Source organism: Rhamphochromis sp. 'chilingali' (genome assembly GCF_963969265.1).
Source record: "Rhamphochromis sp. 'chilingali' genome assembly, chromosome: 18".
NCBI classification, from domain to species: Eukaryota; Metazoa; Chordata; class Actinopteri; order Cichliformes; family Cichlidae; genus Rhamphochromis; species Rhamphochromis sp. 'chilingali'.
Genome location: NC_137945.1, coordinates 16,378,378 through 16,392,771, shown reverse-complemented (window position 1 = coordinate 16,392,771; position 14,394 = coordinate 16,378,378). Strand labels below are relative to the sequence as shown.

Sequence of the window (14,394 nt, the reverse complement as noted above, 5' to 3'; positions counted from 1 at the left end):
TTCAAAAATGGTGAACAAAAGAAAACTGTCATGGTCCTGGGTCGGTGACCCAGCGCTTTTAGTTTATTATCATTTTCTAGTTTATTAGATTGATGATTATTATTGTTTGAGTTCTATGTGGTATATTCGGTCTGCCTCTGAGTCTGCGTCTGTGTCTCTGTCTGTCTATGGTGTCACCCCGTCTGTTTGTGAATCTGTCTGTTTAGTTCTGTGTCTTGTTTGGTTCCCCGTGTCTGAGTTTCCTGTTTTATTATGAAGGCCTCAGTCTGATGTGAGTGTGTTCAGTTTACGTTTCCCCTGTCCCGTCAGCTCTGATTCCTCCCAGCTGTGTTGCCCTCCTGTCTCTCATCCCCTGATTACTGGTGTGTGTATTTAAGCCCTGTGTGTTCTCCTGCCTGTTGCCGGTTTGTCTGTGTTACTCTGTGGTCCACGGTGTCCTGTCCCTCGTCTGTGGCGCGCTGCCTCTCACCCCATTCTGGTACCCTCTTGGGTTTGTCATTTAGCTTTTCCAGTTTAGATCTTTAGTTTTGTCTTCCCTCTTGCCTGTTTTGCCTTCTCACCACTGTGTAAATAAAACATCACCAGCATTATCATCTACTGCCTGCGTTTTGGGTCCTTTCTCCCTTCAATACCACACGGCTCGCCTCGGCAGCCGTGACAAAAACGAATCTAAAGCTACATGTGGCTTAAACTTGGAATAACTACAACACAGTCAAGCCAAAGCAAATAAAAAACAAGTGTTCCAGGAAGAGAGAGACACATTTCTGAAGGAAATCAGCTTGCATATGCTCCCAATCAGGTGAAGTCATTTCCTTTATTAGATGGGAGAGCTGCTAATTAGAACCTGCAGGAGAAAACAAAGGGCAGGCCTACTACTGAAGGCATAGGACAGTCAAAATACAGAAAAGCACGTAGCATGATTACCCCTGTCATTTGCAATGGAGCCTAAATGAGGCCAAGAGATAGCTTCTGATATACCCATCTTTCACACAGTGGGGAAAAAACATTTTTCTTGGTGTATATATATTTCTAATGGAGCTACTGACATGAAATTTTCAGTAGAAGCTGGTGAACCTAATTGATGACATAGAAAAAGGCAGTTATTAATTTGCACTGATAGAGGGCAGGATTGCTTTCTAAACATAGAAAGATTTCAGCTGGTTTCTTGAATTGCCCTTTTGCACATGCTTTTCTTCACATGTTCAATACTAATTCACTGTATCACTCCACTTTATCGCACATAACTTAATTTATAGAATTATTTGTTTTGATTTCTTTGCATGTGTGGATTACTCTTGTTACCAACATCTGGTGAAAAAAACAACTCAATAGCTTCCTTAGAGATACATTTACTGAAAAAATGTTTATATGTTTTGTACTTATTTTCCCCACTGTATGTGGGAAACAGGACAAGTGGGAAACCTACCAAACACTAGACATGCAAATAAAGAATAGAAAACATTAGTTTAATATTTACTTACCGTATTTTTCAGATAATAAGGTGCACTGTCGATGAACGGGTCTGTTTTCATACATAAGGCACACTGGATTATAAGGCGCATTAAGCAAAAGAAAACAGTCAGATAAGTCAAACAACTCAACTCATTCTTCTTGCTTCCTCCACTCCCGTAACATTGATTCATTAATGTTGAATTCTCTCGCAGCTGCTCTATTCCCATATTGTTGCAGTATATTAATGACTAACCTCATATTGTGAATGGATTATCTCAGTTGTTCTCCTGACTGAAGTTTGGTCCGTTTACAGCATCCTGCCATGCGATTGCATTTGTCCCTAACCATCGGGAATCCTCATGTTAACTTTTATAGAGTGAAAAAAAGTTAGCGTTCATCCTTCAGCTTCACTGTGCTAATGTTATGCTAACGTACCTGTGTCTCTAGTGATCACATAGCACATCATTATATACCAGCTAGTCCAACTTCAGTAACCCTATAAAAGTCACTGCTGTGCAGTTTTCTGTCTTCATTTATATTGGAAGTGATAGCAGAGCTGTAGGTTTTATTTTCAGAAATCTCTCAGTCAGAACATGCTATATCATGTTTAGGTGGAAACTAGCGAGCTAACTTTCTGCTAACTTCTAACTCTGTTAAATGTAATAAATTCTGTTTTCATGGATGCCTGGATGTTAAACTTAATTGTTACACCTGGTAAAGCAGCAACGCTGATCATTTTATTAAAGACAAAATAATTTAGACAGTTTGTAACTCTCAGTGATGCCGCAGTGCTCGTTTGACTTTGGGACCTGAAGCGGACAGAGTTTTGGACCCAGATTACTCCGTGAGGCTCCTGACTACAGTGGCCATAATGCTACAACAATCCATCGAGCGGTGCGGCTCCGTAGCTTACCAAAGTCGTACTAAAACATTTTTTGACAGATTTTTGAGCACCGTGTACCACATAAAATCGGTTCGAGGTCAGTAAGCACAACCAGAATTCGTACATAAGGCGCACTGTCGATAAGTGTGCCTTATAATCCCAAAAATATGGTAGGCCTACTGAATAAACTGAAACGAGTCTATTGTCGATCAAACCACTAACACCCCCAAACTTACCTGTCTTTTATCCAAAAAACTAACCTAATAATGGAACTAGCACACACATCAGAAGGAATGTTTTTAGTGAATACTTCTGCGCTTTAGGTACCTGTGCAAAGGTTTCACAAGCCATGGTTGTTCCAACTTATTTGGAACGCTCCACTTGTGGCTCACATTTTACATGCACTCTCTCAACACATGTGTTAAACCAATTAACATTCAGATTTTTAAAATGTAATTCCATTTATATAACAATAAGGATTTTTAAGTACCCTGTGAACAAGTGCTCCTGGGATATGCAAACATACACCGTGCAGCAGCAGTACCTTCTTCAAACCACAGCTTGCCTTTTTTACTCTGTAAACTTGTTTATCACCCAAAGCGGATAAGGCAAACAGTGCTGCTGTTCTGTAAACATGTAGGAGGAGAAGTGCAAAAGAAATGTGAGCCATAAACACTTCAACAAGACCACCCAGCTGTTACGTCTATTTGTTAGGGGAAAGAGAGCTTCTCGACAGCAGTAGCCCCCGCCAATTAGGATAAAAGGGGTTAATCTCTGCTAATGAGGATAACATCTGACACTCATTGTTTAATTTAGATGCAATGTGGCACTGCAGGATTATATGTGAGCTCCTTTCTAGGTTGCAACTTCAAATATTTCTTTCTTTATTTGATGCGAGAACACTGATAAACACTTAAAAGACTGTGCTTTACAGAGATAACACAAATATGTCAGTGCTTTTGAATTAGTGGAAACAGAGACAATCTGTCAGAGTTGTAGGATACTTTTATGGGTTCAACTCTCAGATATTAAATAGACACTTGATATAGTTTTAGGCTAAAGATCTTTAAAGACCAATGCACATTTCAATGAAACTACTTTAGCATCATTCCCATCTCTGCAGAGCCTGGCATCAAAGGCTGAATATGTTCTGGACCAAATGTTAAGATTCAGACACCAACAACAAGAGAAGAACAGATACAAGACACTTTATTTTTATTTAATAAAAGACTGACAGCTTTTCTCATTACTCTCAAGGCTGGTCCTGTACCTTCAGCTGCATAAAGATTTAAACCCCTGAAAAGCACATCAATGACTCTGAACACTGACCCTAATGTGGAATGCTTAATTTTCCCAGACACAGCAATTTACTGTAAACAGCTTCTTTTTAAAAATCAATTTACATTTAGTCAAAGAAGCCTGATTTTTTTGTAATATTCTAAAATATTCATTAGAAACAAAGACTCTGAGGATTTAATATAAACATCCTATACAGTGCGTTTACACCCTAATCTTCTAAGGCTTCTTTTATGGCATAAAAAGCATTTTGTTTGTTCGAGTCAGCACCAGCTAATCTGAATCGACACATTCATAAGGTCAGGCTGGAGATCCTTCTGCATTCTGAATGGCCTTTATTCCTCACTAACACGTCATTGGAAACATTCATCACATAGGTTTAGTCCATGCTGACATAATAGCATCCCAGTTTCTGCAGATTTGTTGGCTGCGCATCCATCCGTGACACAAAACACCCAAACCCAAAGGTGCTCTTTTGGATTGAGATGTGGTGATTGTGGAGGCCATTTGAGTATAGTGGATTCAGTCATGTCATGTTCAAGTAACCAGTCTGAGATTATTTGAGTTTTATGACATGTTGTGTTATCCTGCTGGAAGCAAGCATTACAAGATGGGTACACCGCAGTCATAAAGGGATGGACATGGTGAGGAAGGATACTTATTTATGCTGCGGTGTTTAAATGATGCTCATATTGTACTGAAGGGCCAAAGTGTGCCAAGAAAAACATCCTACACCAGTACACCACCATCAGCCTGAACAGTTTATACAAGGCAGGATGGATCCGTGCTTTCATGTTGGGGGCACGCCAAATTTAGACTGTACCATCCAACTATCACAGCAGAGATCAAAACTCATCAGAAGTTTTTCCAGTCTTCTGTTGTCCAATTTTGGTGACCTCGTGTGAACGGTATCCTCCATTTCCTGTTCTTTGCTGACAGGAGTGACACCCAATGTCATCTTCTGCTTCTTCTTCAAGGTTTAAAGTAATATGTGCATATCTTGGCTGTAATGATCGGTTATTTGAGCTAGTGCTGCCTTCCTATCAACTTGGTCATTCTCCTCTGACCTCTGGCATCAACAGATAACTGTTGCTCACTGGATATTTTCAGACCATTTTCTGTAAACCCTAGAGATGGTAATGTGGGAAAATCCCAGTAAATCAGCAGTTTCTGAAATAACCAGACCAGCCCGTCTGACCCCAACAACCATCCCACATTCAAACTCATATAAATCACCTTTCTTCTCTATTCTGACTCTCAGTTGGAACTTCAGCAGATCATCTCCAATACTAAATGCACTCATTTGCTGCAATGTGATTGGCTGATTAGATATTTGAATGAACAACAATATCATAAAGTGGTTGGTAAGGATATATGTGGACTTTATTTAATCCATGTTTAACCCTTGTGTGGTGTTCATATTTTTGTTACTCAGCCAGTGTTCATGGGTCTGGTGGACCCGCTAGAGTTTTGGCTTTCCAAATCAACACTATCAAACAATTTTATGTTAAATTACTCAACAGATGTTTACTTCATCCCAATTACAAGCCATATGAACAGCAAACATGGTTAATTTTTTCCCTTTACCTTTGTTAGATCACATTTATGAATTAATGTGCTTCTCGTTTTTTTTTGTTTTTTTATAAAATGTTATAAAAAAATAAATCAGTTATAATCAAGTGGAGTGAGTGGAACACATTTACACGTGAAGCAATATGTTTCACAACTAAATGGGATCAGCTGCTCATCAATGGTGACATTAGGCCCAGGTTTGTAAAACAGGGGGAGGTGGTGCACACACTTATCCCACACTGTCCTGATGGCAGCTAGCTTGTCTCACTGCCGTCGAGCTGGTCTGTCGTCTCGGTTATCATAACGGATAATCCTGGAAATTTTGTGGAAGTTTTCCAGAGACACTGATGAACGGAAAGGTTCTTGCCGGTTTCTGCATCCCACAGGGATTCTGTGGATTCCCCTTTGGACCTGAAAACTCCTGCAAGGATAAGAACCCCAAAGTAGGCCTTTGAATTGAATTTGGTCCATCTCCTTCCACCTCTCTCCAAAAACACACCTTCCTTCTAGATTACTGCAATCCAGAATAATTTTCTGGATGGAATCTGGGATGAAAAGCTCAAATGAAGACTTGATGTCCTGCACATGAGTAACTGTCAGCCATGTTGGCCCTGGCTTATCACAGTAACAGCTCTGCAGGGTGGCTCATTTCTTGGGCAAGAAGACCATTCAATTTCACCAGTTATTGACATCCATATTTCTTCACTTGCTGTCTGGTGGGCTTGTTCTGGTCCTGGAGCTGGCAGCAGATGGGGTGCTCGTCTTCGTTTTGTTACTAAATGATGCTCAACCTCATCCTCTTCTTCAAAGTCACTGTCAGACTGAATTTTCAGAAATGTGAAATATTCTGAAACCTCTTTGTCAACATCATCATCCGAAGCCCCTCTTCCAAAATCAATTGGATGGCCCTCGCAGCAGATAATCTTTTGCCATCTTGATCAGTTGTGATAAGGAACCACACTGGCAAAGTCTTATTTATAGTATTATGCCCCTAATTTGCAGGTGGGACAGGGTATGAGAAAATAAAATTTGGATCCCTCAAGAAAGAGGGTAAAATGTGTGGGAATGTAAGAGCAGACGGTGTTGATAGTTGAATTTTCAACAATGTTGCAACTTTGTGCGGGAGCAGGAGGGGAAGAAAACACTATCAGCAGCACCAGAAAGGAGGAAGACAGAGTGTGGGAACACAGGACCTGCACTTTCAACACTTTTATTAGACCTGGGTCCAGTGGACCCGAACACCTTGTATGTAATGTAAATGCGTGGGGGGAGGTACAGTATGAGGTCATTGAAAATTAGTTCGGATTTATGTTCTTCACAGAAAATAAGCCAAAGCCAATGAATTTCAGGTTGAAAAAATAATTAATTGTTTAATTTTTCTTTTGAGAAAAACTGAAAACGGGTCTCACAGACCTGAACACCATACAAGGGTTAATGTCATAACTTTAAAGCTTCTCTATCAAGTGTGTTGTGTAACCTGTTGCAACACTAGTAGTTTTATGCACATTTTCTCCCTTCCCAACAGGCTTTATTCTATCTTTGATGTTAAATACATAAATAAAACTATATTTACTATATTATCTAGTGTCACAGGGCTGTTCCACAATATTCTCCATGTGTTTAAAAGCTTCAAAACATTTTTGAGTTTCATTTGTTTCTGTCAGTGACTGCAAGTCTCTTTGACACTGTAAGAGCTCCATCTGGTGTAATATTTGGAAAGTACACTCAGTGTGGTCAGTGTTTCAGGTGTGCTGTGGCATATTATTGGCATATTATTTCTAATTTGGTTACTTGGCCAAAATCTTTTTTGATTTGTTTTGCATGCAATTTCAGATTTAAAATTCTGCATATAGACATATATAAAAGTTAAATGGGCCCATTAGTCAAAGTAATTAACATTTTTCATGTTGGTACTGTTCAATCACTGCTGCAGGTTTTCCTGCCATGAACTCACAAAGCAAAAATAAGGAAATGGAAAAAAAGACACTATTTATTAATGAAATGTCAGTTTTACCAGATGGGGAAAATGCCCTGTAATCAAAAGCGTTTTTGGCAGTTACAATAAATGACACAGTTCCATCATTTTCAATCATTATAAATAGTCACAAAACAGTAAACCCACAATTTATACAAATAACTGTTCTTCATTTTAAAAGAGAAACCGTCCAAGGATTAGAGACTCAGGCTGGTCTCGCGAACATAAAGGGTTTTCTAACCTGCAAACTTGAAAACTGTCACATTTCAGTTACAGGCTGCATTTGTACTGTATGTTTTCTTCTAAAAACAAACTTTATCCTTCGTTTTCATTTCAAGAGGAAAAAAAAAATGCTCCAAATGGTTTGGTTCAACATCTTAAAAACATTTTGTTACAAATCATTTGGTCAGCAGTGTATTTAAATACAGTTTCTCTACTGGAAAATGCTGAATCAGTAAAACCTCCTACATATCAAAAATATTAGCATCACCAAAATCCTACGCACAAAATATCCAGTAGCGGCTGACAGGCATAGGATTTTTAAAACCAATACCGAACAATATTTTTTCTTCTGGCTTCACAAAACATAAAGTTCCCGAACATTTGTTATCTGTAATTTCTTTATGAGTCCTTACTGAGATATCATGACAGCGTACTTTAAAAATAATCTTGCTTTATTGTCACAACAAGTTGCAGATTACTCGTTTATGCTCAGCCAGACTCTACTCAGATCAGCTGGTTGTGTTTGTGGCGTTCACACTAATGCTGCCCACAGAGATGTTGCAGAGGGTCCTCTGGTTCACACACTACACCAACATTCATACCATGGATGAAGGGCGTGTTCTCCATCTCTCCTTTACTTTTTAATTTTTATTTAGGATGGTTATACATAGATGCCGATATCAACAGCGAACATACCCGCCGCGCCAATATAACAGTTGGACTCAATTAATCAGTAGCATAACAATTAAAAACAAAATTATGTTGTTTGAACAGTTCACTATTCCCTAATCTACTTGAAACCTCGCAGCCCCAGTGAACTTCAGTGAATCTAAAGGCTTTTCATCAAGCAAATGCCAGGAGTTCAGGATAAAACAACCTTTTTAAGAAAAAAGTAAAGTCTAGCATTACTAAAGGGCACACATGTGTAAACTGAAGCTACATTACAATAAAACTAATAAGCTTTTTTGTCCCTCTCTAACAGTGCAATAAAGTTAAAGACCTTCGGATTGCTGTAAGAAATGCAGCCTTTAAAAGTCCTCGAACAAGGGATCAAACATTAAAAAAGAGAGGATGGATTTTACATAATTCCTGATGCTACATGTTTAACTAACTCTATAAAACTAACGATCTACTTCCTCTGATATTGAGTGCAACTTTTAGCCATTAAAAACGGAGTGCGTAAGAAAAACAAAAACTGACAGTAAAATTATTCTTAGTCTACTTCTTCAGCAGCACAGCAGTGGTATTTATCTAGATTTCTATGTTTACATCAATGTGAGAAACAAATATTGGATCTACTCCACTCCCTAGGAAATAGAGGCTTTTGAAACAAACCAACAGGTAAACAGAAAACAGGAACATATTCAAAGGATAATTTCCATAACTGTCTCCATAAATAGTGCAGTTTTTCTAACAAACTGCAATATAATCAGTGCTTTTACACGTTCACATACTTTCTCATATGTGGAAACATGAAATAGGAATTACACTGGAGAAGAAGGATTACTTATTGTTGGAAATGCGTACATTCAATACAAAATATGCTGTTTAATATCCTGTTATAGGTAGTTAAAAAAAAAAAAACCTTTCATGTTCTTGTCTATGAATTTTAATAATACCTTTATAAGAAGGGCTTGCTTCTTCTTTTTGCATCTTTGTGAATGCATACCAGACTCCCAAGGCCCGTACTATGAAGCTGGATTTGGCAGACACTCATCTTGCTCCTTTGTCTGCAGTGGGTGTGTTGCTTTCAGTCTCTTTTATGTGTTTAACCTTTTCATGTTTCCCCCATTGTATTATTTTATCTTCCTTTGTAAAATCAGCTGCTATACTGCCAGCAGTTGTCCACGTTTGTGATTGGTCAGATACTGCCAACACCACCCCTTTCAATTGAAGGTCCAAAGGAGACCCTGGGTTAACTTCAGGGAGTCAATAATTAGCTTCACGTGACTGCTGAATGCCAGCGTTAGCAAAAGTGAACAGGTAGCATAAAGACACCCTGGTATGTTGAACTTTCTTCATAGTACAGGCCTCAGGAAGAACAGCTAAGGCCGACCTTAGCAATAGCTTAATAAAACAAGCATATTGACATCATCACAATTTAGAGATCAACAGCAAGCTTATTTTGGAGATGAGGTGAAACAACTTTCTTCTAACGAGGGGTCTAAAATGAGTCGTTGTTAAAAAAACAAACAAACCTCAAAATCAAACCACAGCTGAACATATGATTAACACATTCCCTTTCAGAACAGACTGTGAAGTTGCTAAATAACGAAGCCCTTAAATGTGAACCTTTGCAACGAGAAGCTGAGCACTGGCTATAAAATATATAACAAAATAAACCAAACCCATCAACCATATTTGCACTGCCACACAGAAAGAAGTAGAGCAACCATAGCTTTATATTTACACATTTGATTTTTTTTCTTCCTTTTTAGGCTATAGAGTAATTCAGTTAAGCTACATTAAATAATTTAGTTATCATACGCCTACCAGCGCAGGACGGACTATCTTATTTTCTGGGAAAAGTACAACTGAAGTCTCTTGTGTTCTGGGGGCCTCTGGATGTCTGGAGTTTTGATCTCCTCCATACCCGCTTCACACCCTGGAGGACGGGGCTGTGGCCCCCCCACACTCCCTAGCAGATCATTACATGGAGAAACCTTTGGAATGCAAGCATGCTGATCCACACAGGTATGCACACATGGGTATTCACAGACGCGGACTAAAGCTTTCTTGGCTGCTACCTCAAAGCACACTGTGCGCTGTCTATCTTGCGTGCTGCACAATATCGTTTATTATTTAGTAAATATTGATATCTATGACTAGCTAGTTTATTGTGATGGTGCTTTGTTTTCTCTATTATTATGTTACTCTTTGTTGTTTGCTGTCTCCTCTGTTTGTTTTTTTTTGTTTGGTTTTTTTTTTTTCTCCATACAGGTGACCCAGGAGTTCTTTTTTTTTTTTTCTCTCTCTTCCCCCCCCTTCTCACCGTCTCTTCTCCCCTTTGGTTTTCTTTCTTTCTCTCCCCCTCTTTCTCTCATTCATTCCCCCTGTCCTATTTATTAAAAAAAAAAAAAAAAAAAAAAAAAAAAAAAAAAAATGACAAAGGATGAACTGAAGCTCTGCCATCACGTAATGTCGCATACTGCTGTTTCTGATGTCATTTAAAAAGAAAAAAAAAAAAAAAAAAAAACTTTTCCCAAAAGTTGGGCTTGACTGGGATTCATCAGTGTTGTTCTTCATATGCATTTTTTCCTGGTTTGAGGTTAATCGGAGCATTTTAAGAATCCAAAAATCACTGCATTTTCCGATATTCTTGTTGTACACAAATGTACAGAAAGTTGGAGTACATACTGCACATGAGAAAATACGAGCCTGTTATTGTACTTTTTCAATCTTTTGTTAAAAATCCACAAGACATCTTCGTTATCGTGGATCGAGCCGATTACGTCCTCGCTCTTTCTCGCCTGCACTGAAAACTGCAGCGGTGCAACAAATTTCGCTGTCCTGCGCTCCTCAGACGCCACAGTCGCTGGTTCTGTCTTGGACTTTGCGAGTCAGGATGAGCACGGTAGACAAGGAGGCAACGGAAACGTGGAAGAGGAGCTGCCACGCGTTTCTCAAGCCGAGCAGGTGCAAGTTGCATAGGACGATCACACTTAACAGAGTGAAGCACTTCAGTTTCTTCACAGATGAGTGGAAAAGGTAGAGGTGGCACTACGGAGCGATTCACACGGAGAAGCGTCAGAGAAAGATGGACGGCAGCATATTTCTGTTTGCAATCAAGAGTCAAGCTACTATGTGAACTACTATTTACCTGAAAAACACAGCAAGCAAATGCCAGGAGAAATGCCACAACATTCCAAATGCTTTCATAATCATCCTGCGAAAACAAAAATAATACATAAACTTTGAAAAAAGTTGATTTGTTTTCCGGTCTCAGTCGGCTTGCTGCGTTTATTTCTGATTAATTCACCCAATTTGTGCACACCTCATGATAACAACTCAGCTTTCACCGTAAAATGCTAATGCACAGCGGTCAGTTCAGCCAGCTTACCTTATCTGTAATTAAAATTAGCTTACGCAAGCCTATTTCCAAATATCCCGACTTAAACAAACAAACAAACAAACAAACTGGTTTGCTATGCAAGAGAGAAAGTTACAACTTATGATTGTTTTTCACATCATTTAGACTCCCCAAATAAACAGCACCATTAATAATATTTGAAATGACAGTAATCAGATGCCAGCACTAATTGTACCTGGAACGTGTACTCCATGAGGTGAACCCCACGGATAACATTCAAAGACGCACACATGATATTGAGGATGAGAGAGAGGATGCCCGGGGCCGTCACTGGTTCCAGTCTTTGATTTTGACCTGTTAAACACAAGAAAGCGACAATATAAACACTTCAAAACAAGAAAACACAATGAGAAGCAAGAAAATATCCTCATTCCTGCATTACAAAGAATTCATACTGGCTGTCAAAGGCAGGAAGCAGAGTGCTCTGTTTCAAGTGCTTTTAGCCTTACCAGATCCAGGACCCTGCTCCATGTGCCCATTTGCAGTGCCATTGGTTAGCTCCACCTCATCCAGGTTTATTACTTGAGGTGGATGGATCCTCAGCTCCTCCTGGACTTCTGCCAAAGTCACCTCTAGGGCCGGGCCACCACTGTGGTTGTACTGCTGCTTCAGCTTCTGAATAATGCTGTCTGTCAGTTGGCAGCAAGATTCAGAGGTAAATTCAAAGATTTAATTTATTTAATTTTGTGTTAACACATCTTAAATTTAAAGCAAAAGAAAGAAAAAACTTTTGCAATCCCAAAAGACACTATCAAATCTATATGAGGCAATTTCGCTCCCCTCACCAAATTCCAAAAATGGATATGGCCTGGCTGCCAAGGCAACAACAGTGCTTTTGAAGCATGCTGTGAACTCCCAGCGCAGATCTTCCAGGAAGCAGAAGGCTTTAGCAACAGGGAGGCTGCAGTGACACACAGTCATGTAGGATACACCCTCTGAAGAGACGAAGCTGAACAGGTGAGAGGAGAAAAGGTGTTTAGTAAACAAACAGCCTGAAGCAGCGTGACGTGGATGCCCCTCTGTTCACATGGACAACACTGCGTATGTCGACCGTACCACAAAACCAAATACGTGCCGATTTGCTTTAAGGCTGTGTGTTGTGCATTTTTGCAGTTAGACAGGTTCTTATGAATCTGTGTGCTGCTGCTGCTGCTTTTCGTTTGTTGCGTGCTTACTATATATTGAGCTCCTGGCCCTTAATGGTCCCTCTGTCGGGGAAGCGGGCCAGCGCCTTGCTGATGGTCTTAATCTGCTGCTTCCTCTGCTGGAGCTCTCGGTTGTGTTCAAAGTCTGTGGAGGCTGACAGGGGGAGTCCATCCCTGACCCGAACCACAAAGGCAAACAGGATCACAGACATTATCCACTCGGTCCATGAAGCACACACTGCCTACGCAGAGCACAAAGCAAGATCAGATTACTGTTATCATATTGATTGGAATAGCACATTTAAGTTGGGGATATAGTGCTGATGATAGCTGTTATATAAACTGTCAGTAGTATAAATAAATACAGCTAGTATCATGCTAATAACACATAAAATAAACTGAGCTGTTAGTCTTACACTCAAATTTAGTATTCTATATTTTTTACACTACATTTTCCTTTCTTATCAAATTGTGTGTTATTATTCTATTATAATAAAATACTTCATGTAGAATATTTTGGTCACAATATTTCTTCTTCTTCTTCTTTCAGCTGCTTCTGCCCCCATCGGACCCTATCCTCAGAATTGTCCTCTGGCACACCAACTCTCCGCATGTCCTCTTTCACTATACATCAACAAAGCTCCTCTATGGTCTTCCTCTTTTCCTACTGCCTGGCAGCTCTGTATCCATCCACTACTCCTGCTTTCCACATATCCAAAGCATTTCAGCCTTGCCTCTCTAACTCTCTAGCTCTAAACCTAAACAAAATAAACCTAAACCTAAATAAAATCTTAACATTCTCACCTCTGGCACCTCCAGCTGTGCCTCCTGTTTTTTTGTTTGTTTTTTTGTCAGTGCCACCGTCTCCAAACCATAAATGAAAGGAGGTCTAACTTGCAAACCATCTAGTAAAACTTCCCTTTCACTCTTGCTGGTATCCTTCTGCCACTAATCGCCCCTGACATTCGTAACACTCCCACCCTACCTGCCTTGTTTTGGATGGTTGAATCCAGGTATGTAGCCCATCGACATTCATTACCTTTCCTCTCCCTCTTAGTTTACTAACTTTCATTCCTCTTTTCTCCGGACAATACCTGCACCTTTTCAGGTTCTCTCCCACTTGCTCTTTCCTCTAAGTACAAATCCCAACGTTGTCTGCAAACATCATATACCAGCGAGACTCCTGTCTGACCTCACCTGTCAATTTGTCCATCACCATTGGTAACGATATTTGTCTACGTGAAATGTGATATTGTTTTCATTAATTCTCCTTACATTAACTAACTAAATAAATAACTTTCCGAAAAAAACTAACCACTGCATTTCAGACTGCATTAGGTTTAGTTGGTGTGAATAGATGGTAACTGAACAGGGAAACTGCGTAGGTTTAAAATCTCTGTAGTCTCTGTAGTTAAACACCACTTAGAAATCTTTGAGCTAAGACAATTTAAACACTCGTGACAACATCTCGTTGCAGCTTACCTCATTATCATGGGTTTCATGCTGCACCTTGTCCCTAAGCTATTGTAGTTGAGCTGACTAATGCATCTTATCACAAACAAAAACACGCCATAAGCAGGTAGGAAACCCGCCCCAGCTTCGCGATGCAAAAGCAATCAATGATCGATAAAGAGAGCCGTCCTTAATAACGACTTATAATAGCGAAGTAAGACCTTAAATCAAAATTAGTCCAGCGAGCTAACTTCAAATGTGCTTCCTGATACAACAAAACCACAACAAATCTTCTACGGCAAGCCGA

The 14,394-nt window shown here is 39.6% G+C and overlaps 1 protein-coding gene and 1 long non-coding RNA gene across 3 annotated transcripts; one reads left to right on the top strand and one right to left on the bottom strand.

Moving 5' to 3' along the window:
* Positions 1 to 9,947: 9,947 nt before the first annotated feature.
* Positions 9,948 to 10,510, top strand: LOC308385781. The gene is made up of 2 exons (XR_013969641.1): positions 9,948 to 10,094; positions 10,341 to 10,510. It is a non-coding gene; the product is annotated as an uncharacterized lncRNA (long non-coding RNA).
* Positions 10,511 to 10,536: 26 nt separating this feature from the next.
* sec22c (SEC22 homolog C, vesicle trafficking protein) lies at positions 10,537 to 14,376 on the bottom strand. 2 transcript variants are annotated; one of them, XM_080864916.1, is made up of 7 exons: positions 14,118 to 14,376; positions 12,666 to 12,809; positions 12,276 to 12,439; positions 11,940 to 12,119; positions 11,666 to 11,784; positions 11,221 to 11,286; positions 10,537 to 11,120 (listed from the first exon to the last, which is right to left on the bottom strand). In XM_080864916.1, exons 1-7 carry the CDS (start codon positions 14,135 to 14,137, stop codon positions 10,920 to 10,922), a joined length of 894 nt encoding a protein of 297 aa, XP_080721042.1. In that variant the 5' UTR covers positions 14,138 to 14,376; the 3' UTR covers positions 10,537 to 10,919. The 2 variants fall into 2 exon arrangements, with proteins under 2 accessions (XP_080721042.1, XP_080721041.1); XM_080864915.1 differs by having other exon boundaries at positions 10,540 to 11,120; positions 12,666 to 12,877; positions 14,118 to 14,373.
* Between the last annotated feature and the right edge of the window lie 18 nt (positions 14,377 to 14,394).

Coding starts and splice junctions, on each gene's coding strand:
- sec22c (XM_080864915.1), bottom strand. CDS start 12,847: ATGTCTGTGATCCTGTTTGCCTTTGTGGTTCGGGTCAGGGATGGACTC. Junction 12,440..12,665: donor GGCCAGGAGCTCAATATATA/GTAAGCACGCAA, acceptor TCACCTGTTCAG/CTTCGTCTCTTCAGAGGGTG. Junction 11,121..11,220: donor TTGCTTGCTGTGTTTTTCAG/GTAAATAGTAGT, acceptor ATCGCTCCGTAG/TGCCACCTCTACCTTTTCCA.